Below are 23255 nucleotides of genomic sequence, written 5' to 3'. Positions count from 1 at the left end.
ATTAAATTAAAAAATGTTTAGTCTTCAGAAATCAAAATTCTCAATTTTAGTACCTTTGCAAAGCCCCAGTTGCTCACACGTTTCACAGCTCAGTGCATATTTACTAATTTATGAATTAAGTAGGTAAGTTTTGTTTCTTTCATTTTTTTTGTAGATGTGGTGGTACAGTGGGAGCTATTCTGACATGTCCACTGGAAGTGGTAAAAACACGGCTGCAGTCATCTTCTGTGACACTGTATATCTCTGAAGTTCAGCTGAACACCATGGCTGGAGCCAGTGTCAACCGAGTAGTGTCTCCGGGACCTCTCCATTGCCTAAAGTGAGAGCACAGGATTCATGACTTTTTTTTTTCTTTTGTCTGTTTACCTTAATGATGCCTATGTTTGTTTATTTATATTCTGCCATATTTTAAGAGGTTTTTACAAACTTAATGACAGAATTACTCTGCTATATTCCTTAGAAACAGTGATCCCTAATGGAAATGTACAGTAATTCAAATAATGTAAAATGTTATATTGTTTCCAAGTAATGTGTATTTGGAATATTTTTCTACATTTATCCAGTGGATTTATTTTCTAAAGCTATTTAAGGTATTTTATTTTGGATTATGAATTCATTTGTTTTTGAAATGTGATTTTGTTAAATGCTAATAACAACTCTTTGCATATTTTGAATTTTCAAAGTACTCACACAAGTAAGTACATCTAATTAATAACAGTCTGATTTTTATATAACCTAAATATAACAGATACAAAGCATAGTTATAAAAACATGATTCAGTGTTAGGCATTTCTTGATTTGAAAAAGATTTATTTTTATGTTTTACCATACCTCATTATGTTCCAAATTGGATTTGAAATTTCAAAACTGTTGAAATTAGGTTTTACATGTTTAAACTTACATATACAACTGAATGTCTTGTGTGTCTGTCTTATCAGCTCACTTGGGACATAATCTATTTGAACTTAGTTCAGTAGTGTTTATTTTGTAGTAGCAAGTAAACTCATACTGTGTGTTTGCCTTCACTACCAAAAGATTTCATCACTCTTCTTTTTTCAAACTTACCTAAGTACATGAGTAGGTAGAATAAAATTGATAACAGTTTTAGGTTAAAATGCCATAGTTAGAGGTAAAACTTCTATCTAACTAGTAATAGAGTATTTTAATATCATGATTTTGATAGTTACTACCACTGATTACCTCTCCTTAAAATTCTTCCTTTGATCTTTGTACAATACCGTGAGTCAATGTCACGTTTCATCTGTCATCAGTATCCAGTGACTTCCATGTCTACATTTTCTTCTCTTAACCTCTCTTCACTCTCATTCCCATTGTTTCCCTATTCAGGGGTGCCATCCTAATCAATGTTTCATGGCTGCTTCTTCCTTTTTTTATTTCCCGACATCTTTATTGAGATATAATTTACATACTATAAAATTCATCCATTCAAAGTGAACAGTTCAGTTTTCTGTTCACAGATTTGTGTAGCCATCACCACATTCTAAATTTAGAACATTTTCATTATCACCACAGAAAGAAACCCTTCCCTTTTAGCAGTCACTCCTCACTTTCTTCTTTCCCTCTCCCCCTGGGCAATAACTACTAATCTACTCTCTGTCATTATAGATCTGCATATTCAGGACATTTTGTGTAGAAGGAATTAGATACACGATATGTGGCCTCTTGTGACTGGTTTTTTTCACTTAGCGTGTTTTCAAGCTTCATGTGTGTTGTAACAAGTATCTTTTTATTGCCAAATATTTCATTATGTAGATACATACCACATTTAATTTATTCACTCATTTATTGGTGGACATTTGGATTGTCTCCACTTTTTGAGTATTATGAATCATACCATTATAGGGATGTATGTTCTATTTCTCTTGGGGATATACTAGGAGTAGGATTTCTGAGTCATAGGGTAACTTTATATTTAACATTTTGAGGAACTGCCAAACTGTTCTCCAGAGTGGATATATCATTTTGCATTCCCATCACCAATGAATGAGATTTCTAGTTTCTAAACATCCTCGCCAATCCCTGTTTTTCTCCAGTTGTCTTGATTGTGGCCGTCGTTAAATGGGTATGAAGTGTTTTATGACTTCTTATCCAGGAACTGTGGGAAATCCCCCCAGGCTCTCTTGGTTTCTTAGGGGCTCATGGAAGAGTTTCAAGAGATCTATAAATTAAGTGAAATTGTGTGCAAAATTGTGAGTGTTTGCAAATGTTCGTTTTCTTAAAAGGATACTTCCTTAACTTCTCAAGGGTTTTATAACACAGAAAGGGCTAACAAACACTGACATCTTCAAAATGTGCTCTACAACTTGTCACTCTTAGTTCTTCTTCTGTCTAATGTAGTTTTACCAAAATGGTCTCGTATCACCTGTGTCATCTGACAACAGGATAAAAACGCAAATTGCTGAGCTATTGAATCAGAGTACTTTGAGGGTGGGATCAGAGAAATTTGGATTTTAAACAAATGTCCCAGTAATAACGATAATATTATTAAGATTTATCAAGTATTTACTGTGAGCTCTTTTTATATTAACTTACTTAGTCATCACGGTATACCTCCCCCCTCCCCAGGAAAAGTACTGTTTTTCTCTATTTACTACTGATGAAAATAAGGATAAGAGAAAAGTTATTACTTTATGTTCTTACAGCTAGTTGGTTTCCAAAATTGGGTTTTATATTGAGAAATCTGACCCCATGATTCAAGCCCTTAATTAACCATTTTGCTCAGTTGCCCTCCAGGGGGGAGATCATTCTTAGGCATATAGTTGCTCAGAACCGTTGGCCTAGTCTGTTAACTCGGAATTAAAATACATGCTCTTTCTCAATCTGTATTTCTTCTTACTCAAAACTTCATTTAGTAGCTCACCTCAGAAAATCTTCCATGACTTTGACATGCCTGTTTCTTTCCCTGCTGGGCATCTGTAGCTAGTTTGTGTAGTATTTGCTTATTAATATGATCTGTTAAATTATTTGTTTCAATATAATTCTTTTTTCCGCAACTGGACAACAGATTTCGCAATGACAGAGAAATTTATCACCCTCTTATCTATCTCCTTAATCTGCTCAGTCTTTATATAGTAAGTGTTCAGCATAGTAAATGTTAACTGAGTAAAGGGAGAGATGGTAGCAGGCCGTCCATTTTTGCACCCTAAAGGATGTTAGGGTGATAGATTTTTGCTATAGCATTTCACTGGAATGGTTGGATAAGATAATGCTGCAATACCTGGAAGTTGTCCAGTATCGAGGATAGGACCTCAAATACTAGGAGGGAACTATATTTCTAACTGGGAATAGATTTTTCTGGTAAAGATAGTAAAATGGAGGAGATTAAAGATAAGAATAGCATGATCATATGAAAATAAATGTAGAAATCTGTATTGTTATATGTCTTTAAAACTTTCAGGAAAGAATCTGAATGGAGATCTTTTTTTTATCACTAATAAATCTATTACTAGTCTTTAGTAACGTATGCTATGCTATGCTGAGAAAAACAGATTTTCGTAAGTGAGGAAAACTGACCGGAGCATTGTAACATATTATAGTACAAACATAAGGGATTTAGACTCTAAGTTTGCTATGTAAATAAAGTACCACACTTTGAACGACATTCTTTTCTAAATAATATTTTTCTCTTTCAGGGTGATCTTGGAAAAAGAAGGGCCTCGTTCCTTATTTAGAGGATTAGGCCCCAATTTAGTAGGGGTGGCTCCTTCCAGGTAAAAAAAAAAAAGAAATACGTTTAATTATTCACATTCTAGCAGTTTCTCTTGTTTCATGCTTAATGAAGGTAGATGCTGAAGAGAAGTGGAAGTGATGAGGATAAAGCACTATGGTGTAACAGTTACCAGTAACCATCTAAAAGGGTAGACAGATTGTACCATATGTAGGTGCAAAGGACCTCTTAGTGAGATCGTTGTGAAGCAATTTTTGCATTAAGTTCAAGAAGCCAAAAAGGCCTTTACATTAATTTGTCATTTTTCTCAGATAATTTTTTATCTTAGATTGATATCTTCCATGATAGAACATTGTACAGAGTTGACATTCAGAGTGAAAATGTATTCCCAGATCTCTGTAACCAAACAGTATAGCAGGTCCATGTCTCATTATTTATCGGATTTCAACTTTATATCAGTTCTTTAAAAAATGATCACAAATTTCATTTCTTATGTGAAAACTAAAAAAATGTATAGCATAAAGCTTGACATTCCACTTTAAACACATCACCTCTCACCCCATGCACCTTCCCACACACACTTACTCTTCTCCCCATGGATAACCACCCTTGATAAACAGTTTGGTTTATTGTCTTCCATTAATTTTCCTGGCTTAACATGTACATAAAATAGATAATATGTATACTTACTATCACTTACATAAATTGAATCCTATTAAAAATATTTCAACAAATTTGTCTTGAAGCTTTTTCCCTGAAAATATGTAGAGTTTTTAATTGTATAATTTGACTTTCCCATCATGAATAAGCATTCCCTTATTGATAGACCTTTAGATTTATTTCCAGATTTTTCCTGCTAAAAACAAGGGTTTTGTGAATGTAGCTGTACCTTTATCCTTGAGTACTTAAGCAAGTATTTTTCCTCAGGATAACTACCTAAAATAATTTCCGGATAAGAGGGCATATGCACATTTAAAATTAGTGAATATTACTCAGTTGCCTTCTGAAAAGGCATTATTCTCAAATAGTGACTTAGTTGCTCTTTGTCAACATATTATTACCAATACTGGCTACTGTCCATGTCTCTTAATACTTGCCAACGAGACTAGACATTTTTCACTGTTTAGGTGTACATTTGTTTTATTTCTGGTGCGGTCATGCCCTCCTCCTTATAATTATTTGTCATTTGTATATCTCATCTGTGAATTACCTATATATATTCTTTGCCCATTTTCTCATTAGGGTGCCTTTTTCTTATTCATTCCTAGTAATGCATTATTTATTCTTCATAATTTGGTATCATTAAATGTATCCTATTTTTCTTTTCTTTCTCATGAAGTAGAATGTTTCATTTTAAATTAATTTCTCTTTTTTCTTAAGCACATTAAAAAGCACAAAATGGAGACTCCCCATTTGTACTTGTTTGTTTATTCTGACCCTTATTGGACAAATAATCAGAATTTTGGGGAAATAACAGGATATTTGATACAGTAAGAAAGTCAGTCAGTGCCTAGAAGGCTAAATCAGTGATGAGGTAGTTGGGATGCGTTGAGTTACAATAAATAAGTTAACAGGGAAAATATTTACAGATTTGATGCAGTGTTTACGAATGTTAGCAAGCATGATCTGACCTGATGGGACTGATTTATTTTTCAGTTTTTTTGTCTAAGGATGCTCTGAACTACTCTGTAGTATAGATTAGCATATACCACAGTACCTCAAAATTGTTTAACATACACTTTGATCACTTGGGTCAGTTCTACCTCCCTCTCTTTAAAAAAACCTGTAATGCATTTACTTAAGTATATTTAATTTAGTCTTAGCATTACATAGGCCTTCTAGCCTTACTCATGTGTTTTCCAGTCATCAAACTCTTACAGAAATACTTTTCTGTTTTAATTAGTCAGTTGCTATCAAAATACTGGGATGCAGTGTCTGGGGATGCTTTACATTTGAATTTATCTTTAATGAGTTGACACGAAAAGTACTTCATGGTCTTCATGGAAAAATATGTATGTGATGTTATGTAAGAATGTGGCTAAGGCTTTGTTTATGTTTTTAGATTTCTCCACTCTAAATAATAAAGATCAATTTACATATCATTTAAATCTTAGGAATTAAGCAACACGCTTATTGACAAAATTTAAATCTTTATTTTAGAGCAATATACTTTGCTGCTTATTCAAACTGCAAGGAAAAGTTGAATGGTTTATTTGATCCTGATTCTACCCAGGTACACATGATTTCAGCTGCAATGGCAGGTATGAATATATAATATTAAAAAACAAAAAATTTTCTGATACCTAGAGACTCAATACTGAATTCTGATGAATTTAACATTGCAAAGTTAAAGCAGTTAATGTGCTTTTCATTGATTAGCATCTGCAACATGATGTTTACATTTATTAGTATACAATAAATTTGATTAGGCAGTGTATGTAAAATCTGTTGTCAACTGGCATTTTTGTAATTATAAGTTTGTGATAGCATGCAGGTAGTACAATTTTTACATTGTCTTGTGTAGCCCACTGAATATTTAGTGATCACTTTTAACAATTTTAAGAATCCAACCATAATTAAACTATAAGTTACAGAGCTGTAATTTACTCTTTTTTCCTCAATTTCTGTTAGTGCCTTTTCCCTTTTTGCTGCATGTTTTGGCTTCTGCCTGAAATGTGCCGGCAGTTCTTGGTAAAGTATTCATTTTGTCCTGTGCTCAAATACTGAAATTTTTGTGAGTGATGTGTTACTGAATACTCAAGAGTTATTGTAATGTATATACTGAAAAACATGTTTAGCATTCCACACAAACCACACGAGATAGCACTCAAAATTTAGGCACCAGCTATGTGTACATGCTTGCTATAGAAATGTTTCCAGGAGCTCTTCCCTCATCACTGATGAGTATGTATGATTCTGAATTAAAACAGCTAGTCCTGGGTCTCTGCACTGCCTTAAAGATATACTGGGAGTTTGGGTTGATCAGTGTGCTTCTGGAATCTTTTGCTGCCATACATGTTAGACAAAGCCATGGTCTTTGGTTCTCATTAGAAAATTCTCTATAGTTTTCTGAGATATGTTGCATATTTAACCATACCTTCACATTTCCAAATTATGCTGTGACTTTATAAAGCAAATTATAACTGCTTTTATCAACTGTTGATCAATAAATTGAGTGTCAATTATGTGCTTAATAATGAGTGCGTTAAACTGTTAACCATTTTCTGTTTAGAAATAAAATGGATCAATTTGAACCACATACTTAACGAACTAAGTGTAAGTTTGAAATACTGATATCTGAAAGGTCAATAGCCTTATAATAAATCTAGCTTCTATCTTATAAATTGTTTTCATGGCTTTTTATATTTAGTAATTGTTGACTGACTCATTGAAGTTTTAGAGCTGGAAGGTAAAACTTCAAAGTACAAGATGGTAAAATATTCTTATTTACCAATGAAGAGAGATCTTGGGCAAGTTACATAATTTATGTGAATCTTTATTACCTTATCCTTGGAATGAGTAGGTTGCTCTACATAGATTTGTGTTTTGAAAATTAATTCTTTAGTACCATAGAGATCATCTAGTTACAACCAGAATTATTTTTTAATGTACATTTACAGGTGTTGGATACAAATAGTTATGATTTTACTTCTACAAATTTGAGTGTAGAAGTTAGTGGCTAATTTCAAACCATATAACCAGTATATTAGGATCTTTAACAGTATATTTCTGAATTGTTCAGTGTTTATTTTTTGTTTTTAACCCCAGAAAATTACAAAGAAATGTTGATCTTTCTTTTTTGAAAGAACTGAAATCAAGAAAGTAGATGAGCAATCATTTTAAGTTGAGGATAGTTATATATTCAGTATTGCAAATTTAGAGTTTCAGAATATCTCAGTTCCCACTGGAACATCTTTTTTCTTTAGACTGTCTCATTAGAATTTATTACTGTATGTCACATTCCAAAGATTTTCAGTGGAATTACATTTTGTACTTTTTTTTCTCAAATATGTATGAATGTTAACTCATAGTTTTCTGTTTTTATCTATACATTGATACTATTTCCCAACTTGAATTCCTTGAATTTTGGTAAATTGATAGTCTTATACTTGTTCAGAGAATATTGCACTATACTCTTCCTGTGTAATTTGAAAATACTTCTTCCATTTGTTTGCAGTTTTTCTGAAAATGTTCTGAGAATTGTGCCTTCAGAGCTTCCTTGCACTATTCACAAGCATTAACATTTAGCTTTGCAGTTTTTATACATAACTACATGATTGGTGAAACTGAATGGTCCCATGCAGACTCATTAAGGTAGCCTTTTGCCCCCTTCATTCTTGTAATAATCTAGACCAAGTTGTACTGGTTTTTCCCCAGGATCATTTCAGAGGTCTTCTAAATACGAATTGAGAGTGCAAAGCGCTTAGAGGCAGTCATGTGAAAAATTATTTTTTAACTGTCTATTCCAAAAAAATGCTAACCTTGTCACTTTAGTATCAAAAATACACTAAAATGCATCATTAATGATATTGCCTGCCGGATTTTGCCACATCAAACAGCACACACGTCACAGATTTAGTAACATACCTTGTATATAATTTTTATTCCAAGTAACCTCTCAAGTCACTTGCATTGTGCATGTTATCCATATGAACTCGAATGTTTAGATACTAAGCCATTTTTTATTAAAAAGACAGTTTATTTAAAGGGGGTCTTATTTTCCTTTTTTTTTTTTTAATGTTTCAAGGGAATACTATAAGAATTTGATCTATAAACTTTCATGCATTGAAAATTTTTTTCCAGTTGTGAGGCTGTATAATCAAATTGAGTAATGATGACTCTGTTTTACCTGCCTTTTTTTTTTCACTCCTACATATGAACTTTGTCAAACTTAAGTATATCTTAGCTCTTGAAGGTACTTGTTTTCTTGAGACTATTTGTGTGTTTCTGTTTAAATGAATTTGTGTATCCTTCTATATACACCTGGACACAGGTGTGTATACAGAAATAGAATTAAATTTTTTTCTTTATTGTAACTCCCAATTTTCAAAAATTTTTATATGAAATTTACAGGCTTTTATATAAAACAGTACAGATTTAAAGGAAATGAATTCTGTTTTTTATTGGATTATATATTCTCAGAGTGACTGCTCAGTTTTTTAAAATGTCACTAATATAATTGTTTAGCACTACATAGCTGGTGGGTTTTATTTGCTTATGGTATTACTGTTAATTTTCAAGATACATTTTTCTATTTGATTTAAAGTTTAAATTTTTACTCATTAAATAGAAATTTTGTCTTACACATATAAAATATTTTAAAAAATACTTTGTCCATGGCAGTTTATTCAGCAAGATGGATGGTTAGACAGATGTTTTGTATGTTTGTGTGTAAACATTCTCCCTGTTTTTTTGTTTTGTAGAACACAAGAAAGTAAATACAAAATACCCAAAATATTTCATAAAAATGGATGTGCAATATTACTGATCATAGTGCAAAAGGTGGGAGGTGCTATTGTAGCAACCTGTGCTTTTTTTTTTTATTACAGTTACAAAATGAAGTTACTTGAATTTTTTAAAAAGATTTACTAAGTAGAATGATTGTTAAAGAATAAAAAATTGTGGTTTGAACTCTGATCATGGTAGATAATAATGGTAGGAAAATGGGATATGATGATCCCCTCTAAATATTTTCTTAGATTCCCCTTTGACAAGGTTAGCATTTTTTCTTTAAGTCAAAATTGGTCTTCTTTTAGGTAAGTATATGGACTCTGAAACTGCTACAGATGGCAGAATTTTCAGTACTCGGTGCATTTTTTAAAAAACTATGGCCCATTCTGATAGTCCTTTCTTTTTCTTTTTTAACTTAAAATTTTCAAAAAAGTTAGATCTCACAGTAAATATTTCTCAAATCCTTCCAATGGGATTCATTTTGTACACATGTTTCTGATGAGGTCACTGCTTGTTGTTATGATACAGAAAAGCCTGTGTCTATTTTAGGCATTTACTGTACATTTCTCCCGAGAAAAGAGTGAGATCGTGTCATCTCATGCTCCCCATCCGCAGGTCACTTCCTGTAGAAATATGGACTAACTTAAACCTCGTGAGTACTGATCTGAGCATCTCTTGCAGCCTCTAGTTATAAGAAACACACCCTGGGAATTTATAATAGCTGTGGAATTAATAGAAGGCGGGAAATGAATTTTTATTTCCTGAATTTGTGTGTGCATTATCTTAGTATTTTATAAAACTTTAATTCTAATTCTTTTATACTATTCCTTCTAGAAGGAAGAATGGGGTAACTTTTCAGTCTCATCGTGTAATAAAAGCCTGGGGTCTTTAGCTTGGCCATAGTAGCCTTGACCTCCAAAGAATTCCTTAACAGTATTTAAGATTTACAAAGCTATAAATGGTATCATACCGTTCTACAGCTTTTAGACAAAATAGTTCTCTTTGCTTAGCATAACATATTTTTAAAGTCTAATACAGTACTTTCTATTCTCTTGTCTGTTGATACTTGACTTTCTACTATCTTGCAAAAACATTGATCTTAATACCTACCATTACTTTCCAAATACGGGATAAGAATATATGGGATCTTAGTTGTTTTAGTTTTAATTCAGTTTTTTTTTTAAGTAGTTTTAATATATTTCTCCTAGAAAGTTAGGTGGGTTTTGTTCTTACAGAAATTAATTGAAATAAAAAGTATTGAAAATGCAGTAATACAGGTATCACTCACTTAATGAAATAAACATTTTCAACAAATTTACTATAAGCAGGATTTCTATTAATCTGGTTTTTAATTGGTTTAAATTATCGAATGAAGTCTTAGATGAAGCAAAATTTTAAAAATTGCGTTTTAGAAGTTTTTTAAAGCTTTCTAATAAAATATTAACCATACTACTAACAATATGGCCAATTTACTGCCATTTTGCTTTAACTGACTAACCTACAGATAGATTATTCATATACTTGTAAGTCAGTTTTAATGTTTAACAGGGTGCTCAGAATATTAATATAAAATAGCATATTGTCAGAATGTCACAAAATTTAAGTACCAAAATAAAAATAATAGGAAATTTCTAAATTTCACAGGGCACCATTCCCAGTATCTTTGTGAAGAAGTTTTTAGAAGAAGTAGGAAGATATGTTTAGCTTTGGCTCTTTGTTAACTTCAAATTGCCTTACCATACATAATTCTAAATTAGTGGTAAAATTTTGTTTCTTCCTGCTTGTTTTGTTTTTTGAATTAATAGGTTATATTTTTCTAGATTTAATTAGCTTACTGCTGTCTCCATAAATTATTAGAGTATCTTTGGTTAAGAGAATGAAATAGCATAAAGCCCAAGGACCACCTGGTAAAGGACAAATAGTTAATCCTGTAGATTATGCCTAGATTCTTTATCTAACTTAATGGTTCGCTGGCAGTTAGGCTAGTGTCTTTATTAAGAGCTAGCTTGTTACTGGGAAAGTTGAGCCAAAACAGCTATAGCGAGCACAGGTTACGGATAATAGCAGCTATATAGGGATAAGACGACAGCATTCTCTCACTTACCTAAATTTTAATGTGTTGTGTTCCATAGGTCAGTTTGTGTCTGGAAATGAATTTTAGTTAAGTGAGAAATACCTGTTGCTTGCTTCCTGTCATTGTTTATTAACCTGTACGGAGGATAATTAAAACTATAATTTATGAGTATTTAAAATTTATTCCTAGTAATATTTATAAATATTTAATGTAATATTTTAAAATTCACATATATAGGGCTTTTTCCAGCCTCTAATTGAGGGACTTTATGACTTGAAAGTGTTAAGCTTGGGTATTAAGTTTATATTTTTAGAAATAGAACTTCTATTTTTTTTTTTAAAAAAAAAGCTTTGATTCTCATTTTCTTTTCAAATGAAGTATAATAAATTGAGGCTTTTACCTAGACAGGCTGTTTTTTAAAAAGTTTGATATAAGCATTCCCAGTTTTAGGCTTTCAAAATTTAATAAAAAGGAAATGTTTTTTCTTAATTTTCACAGAATAATTAATAAAAACCATTGTGAGTAATGCAGATAAAGATAATTTTGTTGGTTGGTTCTGCTTGGTGGCTTTTTATTAATAAACTCCTAATATTACTTATAGACATTTAGCTAATACAAATATTGAAGTTTAAAATGAAAAATCATTAAGTCAGAGGTATGACCAGAATACTGATGTCTGGTGTATAGTAGCTTTAAAATAAAACTTGAATATCTTTAGCTTGACTTTCACATAGAAAAATGAGGTTCAAAAGGAAAAAAAAATACAGTACTCCATAACTCTATTCTCAATTAAGCCAGACCATGCAAGAAAAATCTTTTTCAAACAAAGTATTTTAAACTGATCAGTTTAATATTTTTCTCTTTCCTTTTACCAAGAATATATACATGAAAAGAACCTTTTTTTAAGACATGTTCCTGACACCCTGTCCAACATGTTAAGTTTTTATTATTTTAGTACTGGCTGCTGCTTACAAAATTGTTGGTCCCATTCTAGTTTTATGTGTATGTATATATGTATGTAGTATTAAAAGCACTTAAGAGAAATGGAGACTATATAACCATTACAAAATTATTAAAGGAGTTATCAAACCTAATTTTTATTTCATTTATCTTGCTTGATAAATAGATTCAATTTAAGCATCTTTTTGTGGAACAGCTGGCTATTTCTATGGTATTAAAACTGGATTAAGGGAGTAAAATTTGAGTTAGCTAATTATCTGACATTATAGAAAGGAAAAGAACCTGTGAGACTAAATTCCACTTTGTAGACAATGTAGTAAAATTATTATGCATTTGTAGACATATAGCCATACTAATTCTGAAAGCCAAGAAAGTTTTATGATTAGTTCTCCACTATATGTTAACTAAAAAAAACAAATTATTCCTAAGTGCACCATAGCATTTTTGTTCCTAGAAGTACTTTATTCATATTAAATGTGCTGCTTATATTTCAAAACCTTCCTAAAAATAACGTGCTTGACTTGCTAGTATTCGACAAAAAGTATAAAAGCAGTTAAGATCCTTAGACATTTCTGCATATAAGTTTTCACTGAATTTAAATGCCAACTGAATAAATGTAACCTCGTTGTAAGTAGCTCTATGAAGTTTGTGTAGCTGATCTTAAATATTTACAAGCCATATATTAATACCCTGTTTTGTATAGATGAAGCAATCTTTATAACTTCCTGTCATCAAGATTGCATTTCATGTGCTTCTGTTTTTTCATAACACTAGAAAGATAACAAGTAAAAGATACGCACTAGGCTAGAAGCATATTGTTCCAGAGATCTTAATTTACTACCTGGAATGAGCCATCTTAGGGGACCACCCTTTCGCACCGATAGTTAATACATAGTACTCCAGTTTTAAAGTAAACTCGAACTGCCTTCTACCTTAAGTTTCTCTCCTCAGTGTCTATAAAAGTGAGATTTATAACTTTTTGAACTTTTGAGTTTTTGTATGTTTTTAAGTGAATGAAAAAATCTGTCCTATTAATCCTAACAGAAACCTTATCTCTGTGATACCATTATTTTAACAGTATTAGTAAGTGTGTATTTGTATAAAGTATTCATAGGGCCAAACAACAATTCTTTCTGTTATACAGTCAACTTAAGAACAGATATTGGTAAATGCTGACGTTTATGTAGACTCCATTTTGAACATAGTGATTTGTGATGTTAGTTGGACCCCGGGTAGCTGTTGTACAGTTTGCATGCTGAAAAGCCCTAGAACACACAAAATTTCTATGTGGATGTCTGTAGAAATGGGTTTCTAAATTTAGCTTAGAGAGTAGAGGGTGCCCTAGAGAATAGTCTGAATATGATGGGAGAGGAATTTGTATACAATCAGATTTTGCTCTTAAAAGAATCTTTTAGTTATGGTCAGAATTTGAGAATGTAGACTGGAAATAAAGTATAGCTGTTCATGGCTGAATGGATTTATAAAGTTAAAGTGTAAAGGATACATGAATTGATAGTTTAAATATTTATATACATTTTCTTTAATATAGACGTATATTATTTTAAAAACCTTGAAGTCAGTAGTGTGTTCTTCATTTTTACCAGAGTTCATTTTAAACATGTTTGTTTAGGTTTTACCGCAATCACAGCAACCAACCCCATTTGGCTTATAAAGACTCGGTTACAGCTTGATGCAAGGTATGTTAATTCATTAAAACAAAATTCATTAAACTTGGATTCAACAAAATTTTTTCTATAAATTTATATCAGATTTCAGTGCCTGGTATCTAACCAAGTTTTTCCTGTCTTTTGCTGGTGAACTGGGGTGGGGGGGGTTGTTTTTGAAGCTTGGGTCTACCATCAGAAGCAAGGGTGGTATAATAGTTGACAGTGTGAGAGTTCCAGGGAAGAAATATACTATGCATTGTTTTTCAATAAAAGAAGAAGAAATGAAAAGGACGTAATCTAGCCCACCCAGGCAGTGATACTTCACCCCATAGGTGATTATAGTCTGCCTCCCAACACCTACATAAACTTACATGATCAGTGAGTCTAGACTGAGTCTTAGGATCGTTGCTCAAATTCAGTAACCTTATACACAGAGAGTCCTGGCATGGGATTTAGCTCACATGTATTCATAGACTTCGTTTGTTACCACCAACCATCTTACGGCAGCAAGACTCATTCATTCAATATATCTATATTGAGCAAGTACTGGATGGTTCCAGAAGTAGCCCAGGAAACAGTGGGGACCAACTTTCTATGGAATAATCAAGGAATAGTTTTTTGAGCCTTTTTAAGCAGAGACAATAGCACAGACCTCACACGTCCTAAGTTGAGAGCCTTTGGTGTGTTCTGAGAACTGAGAAAAGGCTGGAAGCAGTGCAGCTTAGAGTCCTGCCATCTTAACTCCTGTATGCCTTTAGAATGGAGGATGGGGGAAAGGAAATGCTTTACATAGAGAAGTGATTCTATCTGGTGTATTATAATAATAATGTTAATAGTTTTCAAACTGTCTAATTAGCCTTTCCGTCTGAAGTAGATTGTGTGTAACAAATTTTCATTGTTTTTAATATTTTAGGGTTTGGGAAACGTAACGTTAGATCTTGTAGATTATAGATAAAACTGTTCTAAGAAATCATTAACAATTATGCTTGCTTAAATATCAGTTTTCCACATTCTGTCATGTTGGACTATATGCTGTTTGGAGACTTGAAAAGAAAATGTCTGATTTTATTTCAGGTGAAATAATTTTTAATGAAATCTTCGAGTGTTGTAACAAAACTCGAGTTTATTTCTTAAAACCAAAGATCTGAAAGGCAATGGTAGATAAGACAACACAAAAGTTAAAAAGCATGAGATGCCAGTCCATATTATACTGTTATAAACTGCCAGGGGTATGCTCCGGTATGTGATAGGTGGATTTGTAGGGGATCCAGGAAAAGCATGGCTTAAAACTCTTTGATACTATTTTTTCACTTATAATTGTAACACAAGCCCGCACAATTTCTTAGGCCTGGGGGTAGGGAATAGAGGCTGAGGTAATAGTGAAAGATTGATTTGAGGATGCTAACTTACAACACTGAGATTAACGGCAAGGCTGTTTGCATGTTACCCTTTAGGGCTTATAGCTCTTTTAACTTTCTTATGAGAAAGGATCTGATGGCAGAAACTTATTACAGTTGGTTGCATGGATCATTCAACTAAGAAGGTATTTATTCAGTATCATTAGTTGAGGACATTCATTAGTTCAAGACAATTATTAATTCATAAAATAGGAGGAATCTGCAGCTTATCAAGTAGGTATCGTAGTTGTGATTTTACTTTGTTATGTCAGAAACAGATTGTGTATAATTTCTAAAAAGTTAAATTTTCTAAGACAGAAACAGGCTCGCAGACATAGTAAACAATCTTACAGTTACTGGGGAAAGGGGGTGGGAAGGGGTAAATTTGGGAATTGGGGATTTGCAAATGTTAGCCACTATATATAAAAAATAGATTTTAAAAAAGTTTCTTCTGTATAGCGCAGGGAACTAAATTCAATATCTTACAATAATGTTTAATGGAAACGAATATGTGTAGGTATATGCATGACTGGGACATTGTGCTGTACACCAGAAACTGACACATTGTAACTGACTATTCTTCAATTAAAAAAAAGTTAAATTTTCCATTTCACTGTGGATAGCATTTAAACCCATTTCTTTCAGATTTCCTTAATGAGGGAATCATAGTGAAGGTAATAAATATTTTTACAACTCACAATTACTTGAAAACTGTTGAGGTCCTAATTCATTATTCACTGAGATGAAAAGATACAGCTATTGCCTTCAAAGGATCAGAGGGAATTTGACTTAAATTCACCCAGTCACTTTTTAGGAAGAACTGGGTGAGGTTAGAAGAATCCCTCAGGTGCCCTGAGATTAGTTTAATTGTACTCCTTGCTTTATGATACTCCATTATCATTAGTGTCTCAGTCATTCTTTTTAATATATTATTAAATGCAAGAAAAAAAATCTTTTTAACCTAATTAGAACTGGATTTAATATAATGTAAGGGGCTTTTGTTTGCTTTGTTTTGTTTTGTTTTGTGAGCTGCAGTCACAGTTTGTTTGGACTAAAGGATTTTGTTAGTTATTCATATAATACAAACTTCAGTGAAACTGAAGATTCAGTGTAGTGTATTTTGTATTCAGTAAATTAAACTACTTACATGTTACTTATCTAATATGACAAATTTGGAATAAAAGAAAAGGAAATCTAAAATGAATATTTTAAAATTCTGATTTCACTTCATGAATTAGAGGGTCATTATTAGAGTGGCATACTTCTACTATATTTTATTTACTTTATTTAAAAAACTGTACTACTTTACTTATGTTAATAAGATTTTTCCTTTTTGCTTTTTAGGAACCGTGGGGAAAAGCGAATGGGCGCTTTTGAATGTGTCCGTAAGGTGTATCAGACAGATGGACTTAGAGGATTTTATAGGGGCATGTCTGCTTCGTATGCTGGCATATCAGAGACTGTTATCCATTTTGTTATTTATGAAAGTATTAAGCAAAAACTACTGGAATGTAAGATTGCTTCTACGATGGAAAATGAAGAAGAGTCTGTAAAAGAAGCATCAGATTTTGTGGGAATGATGCTAGCTGCTGCCACCTCAAAAACATGTGCCACGACTATAGCATATCCACATGGTAAGAAGAGTCGAGTGTATATAATATATAATCTGTTAATTCAGAAACCTTTTCCCACCCCAGCCAATGGCCCACTTACTAGAACGTTGATAATTTCCCCGAATTCCAGTATAACAAAATGCAGTTCATCATAATGGGATTGAATATGTATAAGTCACATAAGGCCATTTTAATAGGTCAGTATGTGTATGCTGTAGTAACATGGTGGTGATTTAGCATGGGCTCTGGACAATCAGATTTCAGCCCAGAGTCAGTGAGATTGCAGCCAGGTGACTTTTGGGCAAATTTCTGTTTTTTAAAAAAAGTATGGATGTAGGTCCTATACTAGATGTTTTATATTATTACGTGTGTGTGTATATATATACACACATATATATATATGATACACATTATTGTTAATCTGCACAGAAATCCTGCAAAGTACTTATCTTCTCTATTTAAATGTAGGTATGCCAGAACATAACCAGAATTAACTTCATTTTCAGATGGGAAACCAAAGATGTTAAGATTAAGTAACTTGCTTAAGGTCACATAGCTTACTCAGTGGTGAAGCCCAAATTTGAATTGAAGTCTGTAATCCCAAAAACCAAGCTATTTTACATTGTTTCATGATGGCAAATAAGTATATATGAATGGTTTTTTAAAATTTCTGTCTTTTAAGTTTTACAGTATTAGCCTATTTCATTAATAATTGGGAAAATCACTTAAGAGTTTGCCTGCAACATGCTGAGGGTTTTTTGTAACTTTTTTTGTTTTGTTTAAGTGTAGCCTTTGATTTTGGTATGTTTGAAGTTTGACTTGGTTTGGGTTTTTAATCTTAGTGGTTCACTTTTGTTATGCTAATTAATATTTACATTGATCCTTGTAAAGCTAATGCTCTGTGATTAAAGCCCCAATCAGGAAAAATGAAATAGGGCTAGAAAATGAGTATTTGCTCTAAAATGTAATTTACAAATAAAACCAACTCTTTACCCAAATTGGACTTCCAAGTAACCCCAGTTTACTGAGGCATGTTCCTAAACTTCTTTAAGAGAAGTCAAAATAGTACTAGCAGCATTGAGTAGCTTCTGACCTCCTGTGGGAGGACTAGATGGTGACCTGCTCGGGTGAGAAAGAGTTTTGGAGTCGTAAAGCACCCTGTCCCTTCAAGAGAGGTGACGTCATTATAAGAAGAGGTACAGTTTATAAGCAGAATATTTTGGAGTGGAATATATAAATGGCATGGATTTTTAAGAGAGAGGACGTAAGAGATTTCAAATATTAACATTTGCAGTGAAAGTTACTTTCAGTCATTTCCCTCGGGCCAGTAAGGAGTAGTGTGTTGAAAAAGTTTAAGATCCCTCTCAGCTCTAAAGGTTTATGATTTTTTTTGCTTTTCAGAAGGGGCCTCTTAGCTGACAGCCAGTATTTTAAACATTTTGAGCCTTATTCTCATGAAATTTCATGTTGGTATATGTGGATCATTGTGAATAAATTAATAATTCTTTTTTCTCATTGTAATACCCACTATTAAGAAATCTTTTCTGCTTGTTTCTCACTGTGTATTTCTGTATTCTTCTTTCATACCACCTCCATTCTCTTTCCTGCTTCACCTTTTTTAAAAAAATCACGTCTGTTCTCCTTTGTATTTATCCAGTATACAACTGATACTTTTGTTTCATTCTATTTTTTACCATTCAGGAGCCTATGAAATTTTATAATTAGTACATATGATTTTAGCCAGCTATCTCAGGAGTTTGTATTATTATAATAACTAGTTTCAGTAAGTTACACATTAAAAATCACTCCTCATTTATCGTAAGTTCACACTTAGTTTGATAAATAGGATATGCTCAGTATTAGGAGGATGTAAAGATATCATTTGTGTTTAAATAAAATGGCTTTATTTTTTTCCCATACAGAAGTTGTTAGAACAAGACTACGTGAAGAGGGAACAAAATACAGATCTTTTTTCCAGACACTATCTTTGCTTATTCAAGAAGAAGGCTATGGGTCTCTTTACCGTGGTCTGACAACTCATCTGGTGAGACAGATTCCAAACACAGCCATTATGATGGCCACCTATGAATTGGTGGTCTACCTGCTCAATGGATAGCACCACCAGGCTGCTGTACTATAAAGAGGGAAGACCAAAAGATACAGTGGACCATGGAGTACCGAAGCCAGCATGGTGGACAGAAGAAAAATAGTTTGGGAACATGGAACTATGCCTACGTGGAAGTTTGGTTGTAGAAATAAAAGAAATAATAACCACATTACTTAGTCTCTTTAGTAATGTGGGGGGAAAAAAAACCTTGGCTGCCTCCAAGAAAAAGCCTTTAGATGCACTCCTTCCTCAAAATTGCCATTTTCTCTACCATGTCCTTGGGACACAGTTGCATTTTGTTGATTTATGGCAATCAGAGTATAGTGTTTATTCCATGAGCACTTTTCCAGTCTTTAAGACAAAGCCATCCCTAATTACATACCATACAGTAACTATCCAAAGATGGTATTGACAGACATAAATTTCTAACTTCTGGCTTCTGCATAATTCCTATAAAATTGATAAATAACAATAGTGAGATCTGCAGTATTATTTTTACATTTCCTTCAGAGGATCTGGCACAATACTTTGAAGTTAAGTATTTGGCATTAGTAGTCAGTTTTTGACAACTCATGAAATAATGTCTAAATACCATGTATATTTTCAGCTTTAAAATGTTTTGGTTTCCACTCACAGGTGCTTTATGTTTAGCATAATGTGAACACTTAAGTTGTTTATTAACGTATTGACTCAAATGGTGATAGTTCGGGACAAAATAAACTGATAAAATGTTGATTTTTGGCCACTTCAGTAACTTAAACATGTCCTCTTATCTTTTCTAACATGGTCGAATGTCTTTTTAGTAATGTATTATTTATGAACTTGAATGATTACCTATCATCCCTAGGTATCGTTTTCTTAAAGTGAAAAAAATTTACCTCTTCTGAATCTTTCTCTATTTGGTTTATCTTAAGAGTTTGAACTTTTGAATTATTTCCAGAACTTCTGCATATATTGGATTTATTTAGTAGAGAAAATGGTAATTTTCAGCTCTGCCCTTTACAAGGTGGGTTTTTTTTTTTTTAAGATGACATTGTAAATATCTGAGGCGGCATAAACATTATGGAAGAGGGGCCCTCTGCTGTCTGATTGAGCAGGTAGGGATCCTAATTGACTTACAGTTTTGTAAGTGAACAAAATGCTTTTGACAAGAAATTTATTCCATCCTAATTTCTTGAGTGATAAATCATAGAAAGATTCAGGTTAATTCAGGTTAAGTTTGTTAACAGGATAGAGCTTTTACATTTTGCTATTGCATTCAACTGCACCTTTTAATACTTTAAATGTATTATATATATATGGCCCTTATGAAGATACTTGCTGTAATTCTATTAAAAGACTTTTGCTTTGGATGTTGCTGTACTGGTGTATGAAACTTACACAATTAAACTCCAGTGTGGTACTCATTTCAGTATATATGAACTGTTCATTTTGTGCAATGGCTTTATCTTAGGAATGACTTTTTGTGAATGCACTTTGTGGCCTTTTTTTAGGGGGGATGGTGAGCGTAGGAGAGAATTCCCATGTTAAAATTATTTTTTTAAAACATTGGTTATGTATTAGGCAGAAACAGTGTTCATAACATTTTCCCAGGGTTTAGGTATGTTGTTTTGGAGATCTTTAATATAAATGTTAGAAGTATTCTGTGTACACTGTAGTGCCCCTAACAGAAGATTGTAGCATGTCATTGCAAGCTTTCTCTGCTGTCACCAATGAAACACAGTGCCCTCTTAAATTCCTCCACCTTCTTAACTTCCTTGTAACCAACAGTAACTGGATGTTTTTGAGGTGCTTTGATTGGAATTTAAAATATTCCAATCTATTTGGAGACCAAAGGCAAATTCAGTTTCATCACCTTTGGGATTATTCATACCTTTTATGGTGAATTTCAGTTTTGACATTTATTGTGAGGAACATGCCAAAAAAGAAAACAGTTACAGGGGTTTCTAACTTAAATCTGTAGAGAAAGTATCAATCTAGTCTGTTTTCATTTTCAGGTGCCACTTACACTGCCTAATACAGTGCCATTTGCCTTGTGAAGATCTGTAACCATTAGTGTACTGAATGTAGGACAGGACTCTAATCTTCGTGATCTCAGTACCCCACAAATGATTAAGAATGACATGAAGACCAGCAGCTAAGGAACATCTTATTTAGTTGTAGCAAATTCATAACAAGTGTCCTTCAAGGATGAACACATATTCTATTCCTGTTTGTATTCGTATTAACCTTTTAGTGCATTATATCGAGCTTTTAGCATTGAGCATATGTGTGTGCTGAAAGGAGAAGATCTTGAGTGTTAGCCTTTGTTTCTTTGTGTGACAACTGGAAAGGAGCAATGAAGTTTATTTCAATTGTTTTTCCCCCAAAGTAGAATCTGCCATAGTTTATGTGTGACAGAGATAATTTTAAAAGACAACTTTATATAAAAGTTGTATATAAAGTTTGTCTCGGAAACATTTTTGGGGGAATTTTTTTTTAATTGATGCAAACGTTTAAAAAGAAGAATACATTTAAAGCATTGGGCTTTTTTTAAAAAACTTATTTTCATCTAATTTCTATTGGATAACTTTTTATTTTATGGTGTAGATGTAGTCAGCACTCTTCAAACTGGTATGTACTTTTGTTAGAGAATCTTCCCAGAAAATTGAATTGAACTCATTCAGGCTACAGCAGTACGTACTGGAAGAACATACCCTCATAGAGGAGCCGACAAGAACTTTGATACCTATAGCTCACAGAAACAGTTTATTAAATTTCAAGAGTCTCAAATCTGAGAATGACCAACCTTTGATTGATTGTCGGGTACCATTCAGTGCTTTTAAATCCAGGAAAAAAACTATCACCAAAGCTTTTGTCTTGGTTTTCATTATGTATGTAACTTTGTGGAATCAACCTTACTAGATAGGACCCATGAGTAATTGATTTGTAACTCTGGAACCGCGAGAATGTTAACTAGATTATTTAATACAGCCTTTTGTCTCCTTAATACCTAACGCCCTTGGTGGAAAAGCATTATTAGGACCAGCAGAGTTTGGGTTGCTAAAAATGTTTACTCTTTATTACTAGAATATAAACGTGTCAGCATTTTTAGATTTGTTTTAAATCACTAAAAATACCGATCTTGAAAGACTTACGTGCTAGGAATTAGTTTATCCTCCACTCTTCCAGCGTTGTTCGTGCCACCTTTTGTTGTTTACATGCTCTTCTGCCCAGACTTAGTACTGTAGGGACCCCTTTTGGGCTGATATGTATAATGGTTCAGCCTTTTTCTCCTGTAGTATTGATCATGACTTTAACATTCCTAAATCAGATACTTCTGAATGATTTAAATTGGAAAGAACTTCAACTATATAAAAGTATTTAATACAATATACTTTCTGCCTACACAAATCCCTTCTCCAGTGCCCTTATATTTCTCAATCTATACTCTGCTTTTTATGCTACTTTTAGAAACTGAAGTTTCTAGTTTTACTCAGTTTTTGTGTTAATAAACATTTTGAATGTGTACACCCCTGCATATGTGAACAATTAAATTATGACCTATCAGTCATAGCTAAATAATCAACTTCAAAGAGTTGATAGCCTTTGACCATTTATGTGAAGTCTGCTATTCTTGCATTTCTGTATGTGGCTGTAAATTATGTGCATTTACTCTGTATTTATGTTAACTAGCTGAATTTTATTTGAATTGTTAAAATTCAAAAATTAAAATATGCTTATGAAAATCTGGTGTGTTGGGTTTTGTCTATAATAAATCTTAATGTTTTGATATGGTGAGAATATAATCACACTTTCTTAGGATTATGTGCAGAACAAAAGTACTACCATTTTCAAGTTTTAGGGTCCTACCTGCTAGACCTAGTAATAGATGTCATGAGGAATCAAAAGGTCAAGTAAAGTAATCTCACTCCCTCATAGTTAAGGAAGAAATTTCTGTTCTTGCCTATTTTCCACAGGTTTATTGATCTGTTAAGTCCAGTACATTTCATGTATCAAAATACCTAATTTGCAAAGAATATTTCGGAAGTTGGACCCTGATTAGGTTATTTGATGCCTCCCTGGGTGTTTGTTTAACATTAGAAGCTTCTATTTGTTTTAGTTTCAACCTTTAGTAAAGCTATGAATATTGAAGAGCTGGAAACTTGTTAGAATAGTCAAGTCCACAAATGGTAGGTTGAAATACAAGTGAGACAGATTTAAGTGTTATGTATAGGTACCTACCCACTTCATATTTTGTCTATTTTGGTTTTTTTAGGTTTCCTCAAATTGTAGCTACCATCCAGCATCACCCAGTT

General features: G+C 32.8%; 1 protein-coding gene across 2 annotated transcripts in view; it reads left to right on the top strand.

Moving 5' to 3' along the window:
* Window positions 1-22685, top strand: part of SLC25A36 (solute carrier family 25 member 36) — a 35469-nt gene extending 12784 nt beyond the window's left edge. For both annotated transcript variants that reach the window (XM_010952277.3, XM_045514720.2), the window contains exons 2-7: window positions 155-319; window positions 3654-3731; window positions 5849-5949; window positions 13804-13870; window positions 16582-16871; window positions 18773-22685. In XM_010952277.3, the coding sequence (XP_010950579.1) occupies window positions 155-319; window positions 3654-3731; window positions 5849-5949; window positions 13804-13870; window positions 16582-16871; window positions 18773-18966 (895 nt within the window). In that variant the 3' untranslated portion in view covers window positions 18967-22685. The remainder of the gene's footprint in view (window positions 1-154; window positions 320-3653; window positions 3732-5848; window positions 5950-13803; window positions 13871-16581; window positions 16872-18772) is intronic.
* Window positions 22686-23255: the final 570 nt, after the last annotated feature.

This window comes from Camelus bactrianus, chromosome 1, assembly GCF_048773025.1.
Source record: "Camelus bactrianus isolate YW-2024 breed Bactrian camel chromosome 1, ASM4877302v1, whole genome shotgun sequence".
Taxonomy (NCBI): domain Eukaryota; kingdom Metazoa; phylum Chordata; class Mammalia; order Artiodactyla; family Camelidae; genus Camelus; species Camelus bactrianus.
Note: the sequence above shows the minus strand (reverse complement) of the source record. Positions and strands in the feature narration are given on the sequence as shown.